The sequence below is a fragment of the Podarcis erhardii genome (assembly GCF_964252035.2).
Source record: "Podarcis erhardii genome assembly, chromosome: 6".
NCBI classification, from domain to species: domain Eukaryota; kingdom Metazoa; phylum Chordata; class Lepidosauria; order Squamata; family Lacertidae; genus Podarcis; species Podarcis erhardii.
Window position 1 is genome coordinate 73909850 of NC_138510.1, and position 13029 is coordinate 73922878.

Here is a 13029-nt window from a genome sequence, read left to right on the forward strand (position 1 = left end):
TTTTACTTTTTGAAATACTGCAACCCTAATACAACCTTCTCCTTCAAACAGGAAGCTTCGGTTTAGGGAAGCTTTTAATATCTAAGGACTATTGTATTTTAATATTTTGCTGGAAGCCGCCCAGAGTGGCTGGGGAAACCCAACCAGAAACAAACAAACAAACAAACAAGCAAACAAATAAATCATTGTTGTTGTTGTTGTTATCATTATTATTATTATTCTGTAATGGCAGCCAATCACAGAAGTGACTCTGCCTTTCACACGAGGCTCCCGATGACTAGTTAGGTTCGTGTTTTGATGTGCCTAAGGAGTTTCTGCACAAATGGTTTCTCGTTGGCTTGACATGAATGAAGACACCCTTGTGGGCTTCAGAAGTATTAGACGAAAGCACTGTACAGTGGTACCTCGGGTTAAGTACTTAATTCGTTCCGGAGGTCCGTTCTTAACCTGAAACTGTTCTTAACCTGAAGCACCACTTTAGCTAATGGGGCCTCCTGCTGCTGCCGCGCCGCTGCTGCACAATTTCTGTTCTCATCCTGAAGCAAAGTTCTTAACTCGAGGCACTATTTCTGGGTTAGTGGAGTCTGTAACCTGAAGCGTATGTAACCCGAGGTACCACTGTAATGATTTTTTAAAAAAAGTAATAGAAAAAACTGTTGGGAATGTAAAGGGATGCTGCTGTGGTCTTTAACCATACAGTGCTAAGATATGCTTAATTAAAACTCCCTTTTGGGTCTAGAAGGAGTTCAACACAACTCACTAAGGGGAAGATGGTGCCACTCGCTATCCCCTGCTATTCCAACACATTATGGAGTGTTCAAATCCATTATTAACATTCAAGCAAAACATATGATTTGATAGCCCTCTTTCAGTAAGCCAGAGCTCAAAACAGTTGTTGTTTGGGGGGGGGGGGGAACACACACACACAAACCACATTTTATTAATAATTGTTATACCTTTATTAAGCAGAGAAGATCCAAGGTAACATGGTATGGGCATTATCAAAACTGTACAACTTATCAGTTATAGATTTTTTTATTTATTTATTTGGAGATGCACACAAACTACAGAAACAAAGACAATGGGGTGCTCATACTGGCCACAGGGATTTAGCAGGTATATTTCTCCCGCTCAGTTAAAAAAAGTTATATCCTTGTATATATAAAAAAAGGTAAAGCGTACTGTGTTTTGGAAATGGCAGAGTCCGGATAGCGATTCAGTTGCTTCATGAACACCCCAGGACAAATGAACAAAATGGGACAAGAGTTGCCTCATTAAAACAAATCTACACTTATTCTCACACATTGTGCGAACCGAGACAGGCGGCTGCTGTGGCTCCTCCATTCATTCCAAAGGAATACCATTGGAATCCCATCCCATTGGAATGCATGGTGGGTGCCAAGCTGCCATACCTGTTGGATTGCACTTACAATCAGCAGTAGGGTCTTCTTTTGAAGCATGAGGTAGATGCACATAGAAAAGACAAGAACACATCATCATAAACATTTCTTTTTGGAGGGGGAATCACCATACAATCCTCTTTCGAAGTAATACACAGAACTCTGGACTCGGCTACATTCGTCACAATAATACGTTTTGAATGCGTTATAAACATCCAACACCAGATGGTGCCAGAGAGCAAAAAATGAGTTTATATGGATTTTTACATGGACTTTTCTTCTTCTCTTGTAACAATTTAATTTTCTACTTATCTATAGCATTTTAAACCTGCGTCTAGATCCACCCTCTGTGTCAACCCTACACAATGCGTGACATGTTGACTTTACGCAACCTTAAAGTAACAGCTGTTCAATGCAAAGATGTCTGGAAAGTCAAACGTGAGTGATTAGATACTGTAAGGGCAAAACAAGGAAAGTACTCTGGTGTGTATGCAGGTTCTGGGAGGAGAAACAGCTTGACAAGTGAGAAATCATTTCTCCTGAAACCGTAATTCTGCCTTCCCAATTTTAGTAGCTTAAGTGGGACTGGCAAGCATTGTGCAAAGGCAAGTTGATGATAAGGCAAGCAAACAAGGGATATGAGGAGCTAATTGCTATAGCATAAAAAAAATCCAATATCTTGATTTGTTAATGTATCTGAAACAGGAAATGAGTTATGTATGTCATAGGGTATGAAAGGAGGAGGAGATGAAAAACAGGATGAATTCTTTCTATCTGTGTCGGTCAGGTAAGTGTTGTGAGGGACATGCCTTGCTTTTTATCGAGGGTGCCTGAAGAGCAATCAATGGCAAATGGTGGTAACAAAAGCTGATGTCTTAAAGCTATCTGACAAATTCCAAATTAACAAGTTGGCCGGGCATTCACCTGATAGTCTGTGAAGAATTCAAATGTGAAATGTCCGCACTTTCAACAAAAATATGCAGCCTATTAAAACCAGCCTTCAAAACTGGAAGGTAGCCGATGCAAGAGCAATTTAAAAAAGGAAACAGGGAGGGAGAAACCAGGAAATCGGAGACCTGTCTCCCTAGACAAGTAAACTGTTAGAAGATGATATTAACATTAAGTTTGTTGGATATACTGAAGAACAAGCTTTGTCAAAGAAGAATCAGTATGGCTTCTGCAAAGGAAAGTCCTGCCTCACTAACCTCATAATTACTTCGAATTCTAAACCCTGTAGTTAGAGGTGACCCAGAAGCTATGATATGCTTGAACTTCCCAAATCATTCTGAAATGTGAAACTCAAAATGGAAGAAATTTCCTTTCGGACACACTGAACACACCGAGGTGTAGGCTGGCCACTTGCACAGTTTAACACAGGCACCCCCAAACTTGGCCTGCCAGCTGTTTTGGGACTACAACTCCCATCATCCCTAGCTAACAGAACCAGTGGTCAGGGATGATGGGAGTTGTAGTCCCAAAACAGCTGGAGGGCCAAGTTTGGGGGTGCCTGGTTTAATGCAAAGTTCTCAAAAACACTACTATACAACATGAAATGAAATAGCAGACAACATCAAACATGAAAAGAAGCAAGCAGGAAATAATAAAGGACTTCAAAACATAGAGCTTACATCTGTAGCATAAAAAAAGATTTCAATGGCACTGGAAGAAACCATTGTTCTCTCTTATGGCAAAGGTATCTGTTCATAAATTCCCTTTCTCAGTACATGCCTGGTTTATTACAAAAGCTTTACTCGGCCCTCCACTGTTGCTAATATAAGGACTTGACAGCTCACTCTGGAAAACAACAGCAATACTTTGGACCAAATGGCTTTGTGGTTTACACCCTTTACCAGTGATGAGCACAGAGGTGCAATGCAGGTATGGAATTCTCTCATTCACAAGAACTTCCTTTTATTTTCCAGGAATGGATCCAAACCACGCATGAAATGCACACATGCCTTTTGCTCCTCCAGTCTAATGGAGCAGCCCATGGGAACCAGAGCTGTGCTTTATGCATCCTAGTGCATGCATATCTCTGGCTGCGTAGACAGCATAAATTTTTTAGGGATATCATTTGCATCTGGCATTTGCTCTACTGTCAATTAACCAACAGGAATTTTCCATTAGCTCCATAACTTTCCATTTAAGTAAGTATAATAATAAAAAAAAATCAGTATATAATAAAGTGAGCATTCTGAAGCATTCACAATTAAGTGCATTGCGGTCAATGAATTAATTATAATCTCGAACATAAGCCTAGAAAAATGTCATTTCTCTGCTTGTAAATATTGCCTGTTTTGGTTTTGTATGTCTGTAAATATAGATCCAGGTTTTCAGAGTCAATTTTGATAGAAATATTGATAATGCAGCATCTCTTTCTCTCAAAAATATACATTTAATTATTTTACACAAAAATGTAACCTTTCATTCCAACAACCAAGTTTATAATACTTCCGATAATATCTCTGGTTTTAATAAAATCTGGGGGGGAGGGGGGGGAGAAGGGTTAGAAGAGGGCAGAGAAAGAGCGTATAAAACCGTAGAATTCACAGTAACTGAAATTAAACATCTTATATAAAGCCACTTATATTTAAATATATATATATTTATATTTATGCCCACATTTAATGTAGTAAAATATAGCTATGATGGACTTAAAAGACTCTAGTCTTCTTTGAAGACATTTTAAAGGTTTTCATACATAGAATATGATTATCTAATACATTCAGCTGAAGGTTAGGCAAAGCGCATTCTTTTTAAATACACAGGTAGCATATTGCTTATCCAGATACCTCCCACTAATCCAACCCCGCAAACACTTTTGAGAATGTGAATTATGTAAGTTCAAATTTATTTATTTTTGATATATTCCAAAAAGGCCAAGAGCCTTTTTATCTGTCGGTTCACCAGCCCCTGTGAAGTTTTGTCACCTTTGCCAGTGTAAAACCCAATAGGCTAAAAGGGTGGTTCGGGTTAAGGGCAACAGAGGAAATGGCCCTGTGTTATATCTAGGCAGGGCTTTCGCCCCAGCTGGAACGTGCCACAATGGCGTTCCGCCACCTCTCAGATGGGCCCCGGAAGCGAGGGGAGAGATCTGACCTGCTTCAGCAAAGCCCCGCTGTGCTTCCTGCTACAGCAAGGCCAAACAAAACAAAAAAGCCATATTCATTGAAGGTTATATGAACTGTTTGCAAAGGGAGAATATCTCTTACTTTGTTTTCAAGGAGGAAGATTCAGGAGACTCTGTTTCAGCTCACAAAATGACAACTCAATATTCCTACAGTTTCAAATTGCAACCTTTGGTTTTCATTTGGGAGGTACTTTAAGGCTAGCGGGAGGCGAGAGTTATAAAAAATATTATGAAAATTAGTACCGACTTGCTCTTTTTTGCATTCCAAATGCTACTTTGGGAGATATCCAATTGCAACGTTGTGATGACTAACAAGCAACTGGATACAAACCATAAAGGGGCTTTTAAGGAACCCTTCCATTCCTATTCATGGTGAGTCATACAGAACAATTAGCTCGATAGTTTTCTCCTCTCGACGCTTAAAAAAAAAAATCACCACAAAATTTTGGAAAACTTAGAAGAAGCAAAGAATGAAGTTCTGACCTAAGAATTTTCGATAACAGTAAGCTAATTGTAGATTATATACAGCAAAAAAGACAATGATATCTATGTATATTTTGTGGACCAGTCCCAAAACACAGAGCTGTAGTTGTTTCCACATCACAACTAGAAACACTTGCACTCATTGGCAGGTCTAAAAATGTGCTTCTAGATCACTGTGAATCAAAAAACCCCAAAAGGGTTAGTCCTACAGCAAATAGGACTATGTTTATCTATATTTTCCTGAATTTTGGCAATGACCACATTTGCAGAAGTATATCCAGGGGCCAAAGGTTCAAAACTGGTCCATAACCAACCCCACCTTGGAGCACACAAGTGCTCACCATTCACATGTGGTTTTACTATTACATGCAATAACCCCAAGTTACAGCCCCATGGGTTTTTCAGTATGGACGCAGCACTTGGGGGCATATACAGGTACCCCTCATTCACCATAATTTCAGGGAAGGTTCTGCACACACAATGGAAATGCTCATAGGAAGTAGTGAAAAGAGAAGCTGTTGTATGTGCAGGAGCTGCACGTGCACATTGGCACCATGTGGCTTTGCATGCAAATTGTATGCAAATTGCTGGCCTACTTGTAGCAGGTGGCAGACACTGTACTGTAAAAGACTTTTGGGTTAAGTCCTGTGCAAAGGTTGGTAGCTCCAATTAATAAAAAATAAATTAAGAAACTGAAATGGCACTAAGTGTTGCATTATGCTTCCAAGCAGGCTTTGGGATGGATAAACAGACGTATACGGAAGTCATCAGGAATATCAAATCAACACACGTCCCACACGCCATGTTATGTATGGAAACATTAGTTTCTGTTTGCTAAAGGATGGCACAGGCAAATCCCTGATGTGGCGGACAAGATAATGGTGGGCCAAACACAGCACTGAGTTAAGCTCAAAAACCACAGAAACAATCTAGATGTATATATTGCGATAATGGCAACGGGTAATCCTCTGCGCTGGAAGCTTTCTCGTTCTGGTGAGGTGGAATCCCCGGATCAAAGGAGACGGAAAACAAAACCGTTCCCCCCAGCTTATGAGACTGAAATCCCTTTACAGACACACCTCGTGTCTCCTTGACGTTTGCGGAACCTAGTGCTTATGATTCTGTAAAGACAATGCAGCGTTTACGGCGGGGGAACCAGCTAGTGTCTCACGTGAGAGCCTGCGGATGTTTTCTGCGCAATCCACAGCTGCCTGCAAATAGTAGCTTTGTCGTGTGGGAGCCTAGAGCATGCTGCAAGAAGTTCGAGGACCACGAAGGAAATCCTTCCTCGTTCTGCCAAAGAATCCAAACCAATCCTTTCGAAGCGAACGGCAACAAACAGCTCCTTTTGAACCTCTGCTCCCCTACGTGGTTCCGGGGCCTTGCATCACGTCCCCTGGGTTAGGCTGCGCTGCTGCTGGAACAGGGGGTGCTTTGTGTGCTGCCGATACTATGAGCTGCGCTGCTGTTTTCAGAGACCGGCGGGGATGTGGGGACCGGCTGTCTTGCTGCCGGTTCTCCTGGAGGAAACAAACAGGAGGGGAGGGAGAAAGAGTTTGGTCTTACAAGGAACATCTCCACAATCTTCTTGCCATCACAGTTGGGCTGGATGACCCTCGAGGTTCTTTCCAAATCTACTAATTTGTGATTCTAATTTACATATGTGCATATCATTCATATCCTGCTATTGTTTTAAGGAGCTCAAAGACAGCATCCATTTTGTCCTCGCAACAGCCCTGTGTTAAGAATATAGGACTGCCCCAAAGCTCAACAATGCAAACACAAGTCTCCCTGATACAGACTTTTCTAGGTTCAGTTTGCTGCAGAACTATATCGCAGTGACCCTTTCCCCCATATTGAGTAAAATGAAAAACTGTGACTTATTTCCACAAGAGGCCTCCAGAAGGGATGGGATAGGAAGGAGTAGAAATAGGGAAAAATCTCAGGGGTCCGACTGGAGACATGAGAAGGGCCTCATCTTTCTCGTGAAACACTTATTTGAGGGACTAGATTAGGAATGATCTTGTGGGAGGTGGATATGCCAAAACACTTATTTAAATGTGTTACGTTTTATTGGTGTGCATCCATAAAAACACCTACATTTCCTGCAATGCAGATTAGAATTTGGTCTGATGCTTTTTTGTAGCATAATGTACTGCTGTGCCTTTTAGCAGAAAGCCCTCTATGAAATTACTGGGTTCATGCCACATTTTGGGATTTTTCTCAAGTTCCTCACTTGAATGGGTCACTTTATCCTGTATGTACTTTATCTAACTGTAGGTCCTTCCCCTTACATTGCAAAAGCCATCTCTGTAAGCGAAAAGCCATGTTTAGGGAAGCTGGGGGTGGGGAGCTTCCCGGCACTAAAAATTAGGAACACTGAGTGCCGGCTTGGGGGGGGGGGGGGAGCCAGCCTATTTCCATATTAAACACAGAGAATACAGTTGCTTCCATTCCCTTAATAGGGCCCCTGCAAGCCTCTGCCAGGAAAGTGCTCTGCAAACTGCAAAACTGGCCTATATTCCCAGCTGCTGGGTCCTATTACAGTTTTGCTGTCACCCATTCCACTATTACACAGAGCTGTGCAGCAACCACAGCGCACCAGATATGATCTGTATACATTTTGTTTTAACTTTGTGCAGAATGAATACCTTTTCGTCTTCAGGGGAAAAGGCATGCACAGCTGTCAAAGTCTGAATGCCGAAAATATATCGTCTCGTTTTTTTCTTCCCCCTCCCTCCCTTTCGCCTCTTCCTTTCCTCCTTTCTCCGGATAGCTTTCCACAGATGCATTTCCCCCTTTCTAGTATGGGGTTATGCTCTCTTGTCTTGGTGGCACCAATCTCTGCTGGAGATTAAATCGTTTCTCCATCCTCCTCCTCCTCTTCCAAGGGGGTTGGAGAGAGAACTCAGTTTTTCACTGCTTGTGGAACGAACATTATTTGCCACGGCCTCCAACTGCAGCACCTCGGCCTCCATCCATTCAGAGCAGTACACGGAATGAGCCTAGCAGCCGTAAATCTACACCCCGGCTAGTGAGATGCCCACCAACTGGTGGGAAATGGAAAATGTGGCTGGAAGAATGGGTCGAATTTGAATGAATGGGTTTGCCAGTCCCTTTTCCCCTATTCTCTGTCAGCTTTGCCTTCCTCTCTTTCCTTTGGCACATGCCTCATTCCCTGGTTGCCATTGGGAGCTTGGAATTTTCAAACATACAAACAGGGATCGACTGCTGATAGGTCTGCTGGCGGTTACTGTAACAACAGCCCCAAACCAATTCTGAAGGTGGATGGCATTTGAGAGAATCTCCTAGGGGAAAGTTGCAGGTGTCCCTCTTTATTAGCTTCCAGATCTTTTCAGCTTTCTGACAATACTTCTTTTGCCACCCCACCAATATTTTTTTTGCCACTCTACTCAAGAGGAGGAACTGGATAGACTGGTAGACACCTGGGGCATGGTTATAATTATTTTTCTCCCCTTTGTTTTAAATTACAGCTTCTCAATGAATGTTCGCTACACGTTTTAGTCTCCCTCTGTCACCTCTGTTCATTCAAACAGATCCTCAGTTTTCAGAGTGCAAAGCAAGCCCTCCCTTGCCATGCTTGGCTCAACATAACCTGCTTTGATTTAATACCCTTTCCCGCTGCTAAACTTAGATTTTTATTACAGTTTTATAAAACAGTTAAACATCCAAAATATACAAATCACGCAAGGCACACAACTAAAATAAAACCCAACTGCAAGTCTTTCCTCCCTGCTGCTCACACTTAAAATAAAAACAATACAGAAAAGTCAAATGGAAACCCATTCCTCTTAATAATAATAATAATAATAATAATAATAATAATAATAATTTATTATTTGTACCACTCTGGGTGGCTTCCATAGAAACCAAAAATACACTAAAATATCACAGTTTTAAAACTTCCCTGCCTTAAGATGTCTTCTGAATGTCAGGTATTTATCGCTTTGACATCTGATGGGAGGGCGTTCCACAGGGCAGGTGCCGCTACCGAGAAGGCCCTCTGCCTGGTTCCCTGTAGCTTTGCTTCTCACAATGAGGGAACTGCCAGAAGGCCCTCGGCGCTGGATCTCAGCGTCCGGGCAGAATGATGGGGGTGGAGACGCTCCTTCAGGTATACTGGGCCGAGGCCGTTTAGGGCTTTAAAGGTCAACACCAGCACTTTGAATTGTGCTCGGAAACGTACTGGGAGCCAATGTAGGTCTTTCAAGACCGGTGTTATGTGGTCTCAGCGGCCGCCCCCAGTCACCAGTCTAGCTGCCGCATTCTGGATTAGTTGTAGTTTCTGAGTCACCTTCAAAGGTAGCCCCACGTAGAGCACATTGCAGTAGTTCCTCTTACAGATTCAGTTCAAACATAAATAGTTTCATTCTTATTTAGCCTTGTCCAAACCAAAAACATAGTTACAGGCCACCAGTTGCGTAGCATGGGGGGGAGGAAGGGGGGGTTGGCCTGAGTGCAAAATTTGTTAGGGGTACAAAATTCCTGCACCTGGTGCTCCTCAATACACACTTCCGTCACTGGGCTCCGTTGAAAATGGCTTCTCCGTGTAAACCAGGAAGTGACCTCTCCAGACAACAGAATGACTCTTGTTTTCTTATCTCTGTGGCTGTGATCTCCTGGGTGACATGGATGCCTTAGGCAGCTGAATGTGCATGTGTACTCCATACATTTCCCTCCTCCGTGTGGGCCTGGGCACTGGCAACCCAGGCTATGCCACTGCTCCTCAGCTTTTTTTATCCTCTACTGGGCTGGTATTTGTTGTGGCAGTTTATTTATGATTGGTAGGTGCCAGACTAGATCCAATCTGACTCAACATGCTTCCATTTGGCTGCTACCAGCAGGTGACCCACAGTCAACGTATTATGTTATTATGCAATCTGTGTGTGTGTGTGTGAGATCGAGAATTTTCATGCTCACCTGTGTGAGAATAGATAAACCACAGTGCTCCTGTCAGCAGCGCACCAATAACGAAGGCTGCAAAGGCAATGCCCACGACTGTCAAAGTGTCCAGCCCGTGGAAGACAGCTGTGAAAATGGAGAAAACAAATTAATTAAATCAAGAAGTACTTCTATTTAGAATCCTTTTTTAAAAAAGGAATTAGAGAGCGAGAGAGAGCACATTCTAAACAAAAAGTGTGCTTCCCTACACATTTTGATTATCAGTGTTCAGCAGTTAGTAGCCCATGAGCCCATCAACTGGGAACTCAAATTTATTCTCCTCCTCCTTCCTTTGCCAAAAACAGACCCTGTGCCTCCTTTCATGCCCACCTGCCTTGGGGCCTCTCCCTATATATGGTAAACAGCAACTATTCTTTTTCTTAACTGAATAGTGGCATACAAATATTTTTTATAAATAAACAGAGTCAAGGCTTATTTTCGGCCACTCCTCTCTGGAACTCATTTCTGGTACCTCTCAGGTGGGTTCCATGGCCATTCTAAGAGAACAAGGGAGGTGTTCGCGGTGAGTTCTGCCATCTTTTTCCCCAGAAAAATAGCACCAAATACAGTACAGTGGTACCTCAGGTTAAGAACTTAATTCGTTCGGGAGGTCCGTTCTTAACCTGAAACTGTAATTAACCTGAAGCACCACTTTAGCTAATGGGGCCTCTCGCTGCCGCCGCACGATTTCTATTCTCATCCTGAAGCAAAGTTCTTAACCCGAGGTACTATTTCTGGGTTAGCGGAGTCTGTAACCTGAAGCGTATGTATCACTGTAATGCAGGGGAAACTGTTAGTAGGCCACTCTGAGAGCAGATAGGATTTGTCTGCCAACCTCAACTGCCTGCTGAAACGAGCCACTGTATTGCACTTCAAGAGTGCACCAATATTTCTGGACCCAATTGCAACTTGAAGGAAAGACTAACCTCCAGAACTCAGCCCATCTGGCAGCATGACAACGGTGTATGAGCCATGGGAACAAAGCGTGGAAGTTAGATGCGGCCGAAAATGTGGCCCTGAGCCACCTAAATCCAGTTCACGTTTTAGGCCCACTACATTTCCTGCTAGCTGCCGCTTGTTTTCAGTTTGTAGGACTAAAATAACTTATTTTCTAATGTTAGCAGACTTATTTTTAAATTCTCATATCCTTCAAGTATGTGCCTTTGGGATAGGGAGGGATTTAAAAATAAAAATAATTAAACCAGTGCCCTGCCAATTTTGCTCCCCAGCATCTTCAGTCTATTAGGTGGGGAGCGGAAAGGCTGTTAAGCTGGGAGGCGGTGCCAGCTTGAAAGTCAGCAAATGCATAAATAGAAACAATTGTTTTTTCCCCACTTTTGGCAGATGTTTTCATCATGGAAATCAGTTCCAGCCCATAATATTGAGCTTTCCCAACAGGAGAGGCAGGGCAGTTTGTACGAGAGTGCATCTGGTCCCTGAATGCATCGCTTTGAACACATGCTGGAAAACGACAGCAACTTCCACTCATCCTGATCTTTTACTTCTTTCATACAGACACATGTACATGATGCAATCCTAATTAATTTCTTTTAAGACTCAGTTTTATTATGTATTATTTCTAGGGACTAAGGGCTCAGTGACAAAATACGTTAACTACTACATCTGGAGCGAATCAAGAAACCAGAGGCCTTAGAGCTTTTAAGTTTGCAACTAGCTTCCCTCGATGGCCACTCTAACGTAGGAGTTTCTGTGCCACCAAAGATGCCAGACAGACAATTCTGTGCCCTCAAATGCCACAAATGTCCACATCTAAACTGATGTGTGTGTGCGTGCGCACCTGAGCATAAAGCAGCACCTCTCAGAGCAGGAATGGGGAACCTGTGGCCTTCCAGATGTTGTTGGACTACAATTCCCATCATCCCTGACTGTTTCCCATGGTGGCTGTAGTTGATGGGAGTAGAAGTCCAAGGACAGGTTCCATGCCCTTGCCTTGGAGAACTGGATTCAGGCCAGTTGCTGAATCCTGTTATATAAGCTCCTTTCTGCACTACTCTTGATTGTATTTGCTTGTTGTCTGCATTTATAGCTCATTTATTTCCCAAAGAATCCAGAGTAGCTTGTAAGGGCCCATCTACATGTTACATATGCATAACTGAACCTCAAAATCCAGCCCTCCCTCCTTTCATCTCTCTTTAGGAATGCCACTTTGGAGTAAAAGAACAAAAACAAAAAACCCCCCAAAATACCATAGTCACTGCTCCTTCTCTGTTTAAAAATTCTATCTCTCTCTCTGAGTGACTTCCCGGGAGGGAAGAAGTTCTGTAATGTATTAAGTAGTTAGGCCCTTAGTTTCAGAACAACTCTGTGTGATCCAATGCCACAAAGTGAAGCTCATGGTTGAATGGAGATTTGAACCCGAGTCCTCCGTTCCAAACCTAACACTCTTGCTACCTCTCCAGAATGGCTTTCTGCAGAAGTACTATATTCAATAAAAACTACTTGCTCTGCCTCTGTTGTGAATAGCTTCAGGACTAAACACCAGGGGGATCCCTCTCCGGTGATAGATAATACAGACACGCAAGTAATTACACTTGATTCTAGATCCTTTAAAATGCAAATGAACGCCTTATGAAGTCAAAGATTTCAGTTGATTAGCAGTTCGACACTTTACCACCAGAACGCTCTGGTGCATTGCTGGAGAAGAGAGAGGCATGTTTAACTTACGTGCTAATCCTTCAGGAGGTTTCGAGTAAGAAGGAGGTTTATCTGTTAAAAAAGAGAGAGAGAGATGAATGATCCTCGCTTCAGCAAATTTTATACACTACATCAGCAATTCCAATGCAGAATCTGCAATATATTATGAAACCCAGTCAGAACTGATTCAGCCTAGATTAGGGTGTACAGGGAGAAAACCAAGTTCCCTCTCAAAACGTGCATACAGCGGTGTTACATTGGTTTAGCAGGTGGTGTGAAAGCATCTCCACCCAGTTGCTATTGGTTTTCTCCTACAACAGCTCTTCATCCCCTTTTTCTGGCATCTCCTTCCACATGATGATGGATTTGGGACCACCATCTTATTCATTTCCTGTGTGC

At 42.7% G+C, this 13029-nt stretch overlaps 1 protein-coding gene and 2 long non-coding RNA genes across 3 annotated transcripts in view; 2 read left to right on the plus strand and 1 right to left on the minus strand.

The window, feature by feature from the left end:
• LOC309344037 overlaps positions 1-13029 on the plus strand; it is a 196211-nt gene that overhangs the window by 157880 nt on the left and 25302 nt on the right. The window lies entirely within an intron of this gene.
• Positions 936-13029, minus strand: part of TGFBR3 (transforming growth factor beta receptor 3) — a 158537-nt gene continuing 146443 nt past the window's right edge. Inside the window, exons 15-17 of the mRNA XM_081865840.1 lie at positions 12661-12702; positions 9955-10062; positions 936-6533 (exon numbers count right to left, since the gene is read on the minus strand). Coding sequence (XP_081721966.1) covers positions 6415-6533; positions 9955-10062; positions 12661-12702 — 269 coding nt within the window. The 3' untranslated portion in view covers positions 936-6414. The remainder of the gene's footprint in view (positions 6534-9954; positions 10063-12660; positions 12703-13029) is intronic.
• On the plus strand, positions 9424-11535 carry LOC309344005. The gene is made up of 2 exons (XR_014157518.1): positions 9424-9878; positions 11320-11535. It is a non-coding gene; the product is annotated as an uncharacterized lncRNA (long non-coding RNA).